General features: G+C 48.6%; 1 protein-coding gene across 1 annotated transcript in view; it reads left to right on the top strand.

Annotated features, from left to right (window-relative positions):
* Window positions 1-253: 253 nt before the first annotated feature.
* The window catches only part of LOC139640159 (inositol monophosphatase 1-like), a gene marked incomplete at its 5' end in the record, with an annotated part of 2,832 nt that continues 25 nt past the window's right edge, over window positions 254-3,060 (top strand). The window contains 6 exons of the mRNA XM_071514331.1: window positions 254-358; window positions 1,139-1,184; window positions 1,389-1,497; window positions 1,758-1,866; window positions 2,466-2,617; window positions 2,700-3,060. The exon at window positions 2,700-3,060 is cut by the window's right edge and continues 25 nt beyond it. Of these exons, the coding sequence (XP_071370432.1) occupies window positions 254-358; window positions 1,139-1,184; window positions 1,389-1,497; window positions 1,758-1,866; window positions 2,466-2,617; window positions 2,700-2,872 (694 nt within the window). The remainder of the gene's footprint in view (window positions 359-1,138; window positions 1,185-1,388; window positions 1,498-1,757; window positions 1,867-2,465; window positions 2,618-2,699) is intronic.

The following is a 3,060-nucleotide window of genomic DNA, read 5'->3' as shown; positions in this document are numbered from 1 at the left end:
CTGCTGTCAAAATACTGCAACAGTACTGAACTAGTAGTAATTACTGCAGGATCGATTCTCCACCAATAATGCAAAGTGCACCTTCTTCCATCTGAAGCTCATTAACTGTTCAGATCTTTAACCCGGCTGAGGTTCTGGACGTTCTTGTTGGCTGGAAAAACTTAATTTAGCTGCTAAAGAATGCAGGAGACAATCCAATCAGCCAGGTCAAAGTCTGTCCAGTGACAGCTGGACCTGTCCTCCTGACCTGCAGGTTCATCGGGGAGGAGTCTGTAGCTGCTGGAGACCGTCTGGAGCTGACGGACAGTCCGACTTGGATCATCGACCCCATCGATGGAACTGTCAACTTCGTCCACAGGTCAGCATCTCCACCAAGAACCCTTTAGTCCAGCAGTATCTCCACCAAGAACCCTTCAGTCCAGCAGCATCTCCACCAAGAACCCTTTAGTCCAGCAGTATCTCCACCAAGAACCCTTTAGTCCAGCAGTATCTCCACCAAGAACCCTTTAGTCCAGCAGCATCTCCACCAAGAACCCTTCAGTCCAGCAGTATCTCCACCTAGAACCCTTCAATCCAGCAGTATCTCTACCTAGAACCCTTTAGTCCAGCAGTATCTCCACCTAGAACCCTTCAGTCCAGCAGTATCTCCACCTAGAACCCTTCAATCCAGCAGTATCTCCACCTAGAACCCTTTAGTCCAGCAGTATCTCCACCAAAAACCCTTCAGTCCAGCAGTATCTCTACCTAGAACCCTTCAGTCCAGCAGTATCTCCACCTAGAACCCTTCAGTCCAGCAGTATCTCCACCTAGAACCCTTCAATCCAGCAGTATCTCCACCTAGAACCATTTAGTCCAGCAGTATCTCCACCAAAAACCCTTCAGTCCAGCAGTATCTCCACCTAGAACCCTTCAGTCCAGCAGTATCTCCACCTAGAACCCTTCAATCCAGCAGTATCTCCACCTAGGACCTTTTAGTCTAGCAGTATCTCCACCAAAACCCTTCAGTCCAGCAGTATCACTACCTAGAACCCCTCAGTCCAGCAGTATCTCATTCAGTTCCCTGCTTATCACACATAAGTTCCTAACCTGCTTCAGTTCCAGTGTCTTCACTGGTTTCACTGGTTGTTTGTTCTTACAGGTTTCCCTTTGTGGCGATCTCCATCGCCTTCGCTGTCAACAAGCAGGTAAATGTGTTTTGTTAGTCTGAGCTGTGGAAAGACTCCAGCTGACTGGAAATGTTTATTCAAATCAGCACATTTCTATCAGCAGATTCCTGGATGAGCTGCATGTGTGAAAAGCTTTAATATTCTCAGCCAATCTCCTCTGAGACTGAAGAGCTGAGAAAAGAAGTCGGTTAAGATGTAGAAGATGTTTGTCTGTTTCTGCAGACGGAGTTCGGTATCGTCTACAGCTGTGTGGAGGACAAACTGTACTGCGCTCAGAGGGGAGGAGGAGCGTTCCTCAACGGAGAACCGCTGCACACCTCCGGACAGGAAGGTGACATCACTTTCCTTTTTTCATGACTTCTCAGGTTGGAATGACATCCACCGGTTAAACGCATGCTATTGCAATTGAAATCTGCTATTGGCAGATCTTGGTTCCTATTGGCTGATCCATGACAAAACAACTAACCTACATCACAGGTAACCAAGATCGGCCAACAGCAGATTGCAATTGCAATAGCATGCTTTTAGGTAAAGTAGAATTGATGTTAAGGTGGTTTAGGTTCATTCTAATCCTCTTTCCGGTCCAATCAGACATCAGCCGGTGTCTGGTGGTGACGGAGATCGGAGCGGAGCGGGACGACCTGGCGTTGTCCACCATGACCTCCAACATCTTCAGGCTGCTGAAGCTCCCGGTCCACGGGTGAGAGAGGAGAAACCAGAAGACACCAGAACAACACCTCACTGCAACCAGTCTGGGTTTACCAAGACTGACACCAGAACCATCAGTGGACACTTTTAGTGTCCCATGATGGTCTAAATTATGTTTCAAAGGCTTTTCCGCCCCTCTAAGAGTAAAAGACTGAGAGAAACACAGCATACTTGGAATTTAAATGTTCAATATTGGCACAAAATGATCAGCTATCATCAGGTTCAATCCAAAAATATCTTTGGTCTTCAAAACCCCAGATAAGCTGAACCTTGTCCTGGTTGTGGTGTTCATGGTGTTCGTGAACTGGAATAAAACCTTGAAAAATCGCACTACTGAAAAAAACAGTGCAGGAAAACCCACTGCTGCAAAGTATTGATCCAGTATTGATTCTTGCTGCACATCAAGTATCTAGAAAAAGTTCTTTTATTTTACATGAGATAAAAAGTTTAGTAGCGACCGATGCGTTTCGCTTCCTGCTTCTTCAGCTTCGCCCCTCAGAAAGAGACGGGCTTTGGGTTATAAAGGAACTTTCTCTAGAGACTTTTCTTCTTTAGTTTGTGGAGTGAAACCTTCTTCTTCTCTGCCTGCAGCGTGCGGGCGGTGGGGACGGCGGCGGTCGACATGTGCCTGGTGGCGACAGGAGGAGCCGACGCCTACTATCACATCGGGATGCACTGCTGGGACATCGCCGCCTCCGCCATCATCGTGCAGGAGGCCGGAGGCGTCGTCATGGATACCGACGGTCTGTTAGATGTCATGTTTCGACATCGCTGCTGAACGATCCGTTTTCCTCCCATCAGCCTTAACTTCCCGTCTGTCTGCAGGTTCACAGTTCGACATGATGTCCAGGAAGGTCATCGCAGCGAGCTCCTCCGCTGTGGCCGATCGGATCGCGCGAGTCGTCCGGGCTTTCCCTTGTCGCCGTGACGACGAGGATCTATCCGAGTGTGTATGCGGAGCGTCCGGCGACCGCGACACCGCCGAGAACGGAGTCTGATACCGACCAGGGATTCAAACGTCTTGATCCAGGAGACGTTTCATGAAGCGGCGTCTCCATCGGGGTTCATGAAGGTTTCAGTCCAGAGAGGTCAGACTGAACTGATCTGGATCCTGGTGGACACCGCTGCCATAAAGCATAGTTATAACTCATCTTATATTTTCAGGTTTTATTTGTGGGCCGTTGTT

The sequence above is a fragment of the Centroberyx affinis genome, unplaced genomic scaffold (genome assembly GCF_046629955.1).
Source record: "Centroberyx affinis isolate AG114_WGS23_722 - 3 ecotype Tasmania unplaced genomic scaffold, CSIRO-AGI_Caff_v1 ptg008500l_1, whole genome shotgun sequence".
Taxonomy (NCBI): domain Eukaryota; kingdom Metazoa; phylum Chordata; class Actinopteri; order Beryciformes; family Berycidae; genus Centroberyx; species Centroberyx affinis.
The sequence above is the reverse complement of the archived record's forward strand: the minus strand, read 5'-3'. Positions and strand labels throughout refer to the sequence as shown.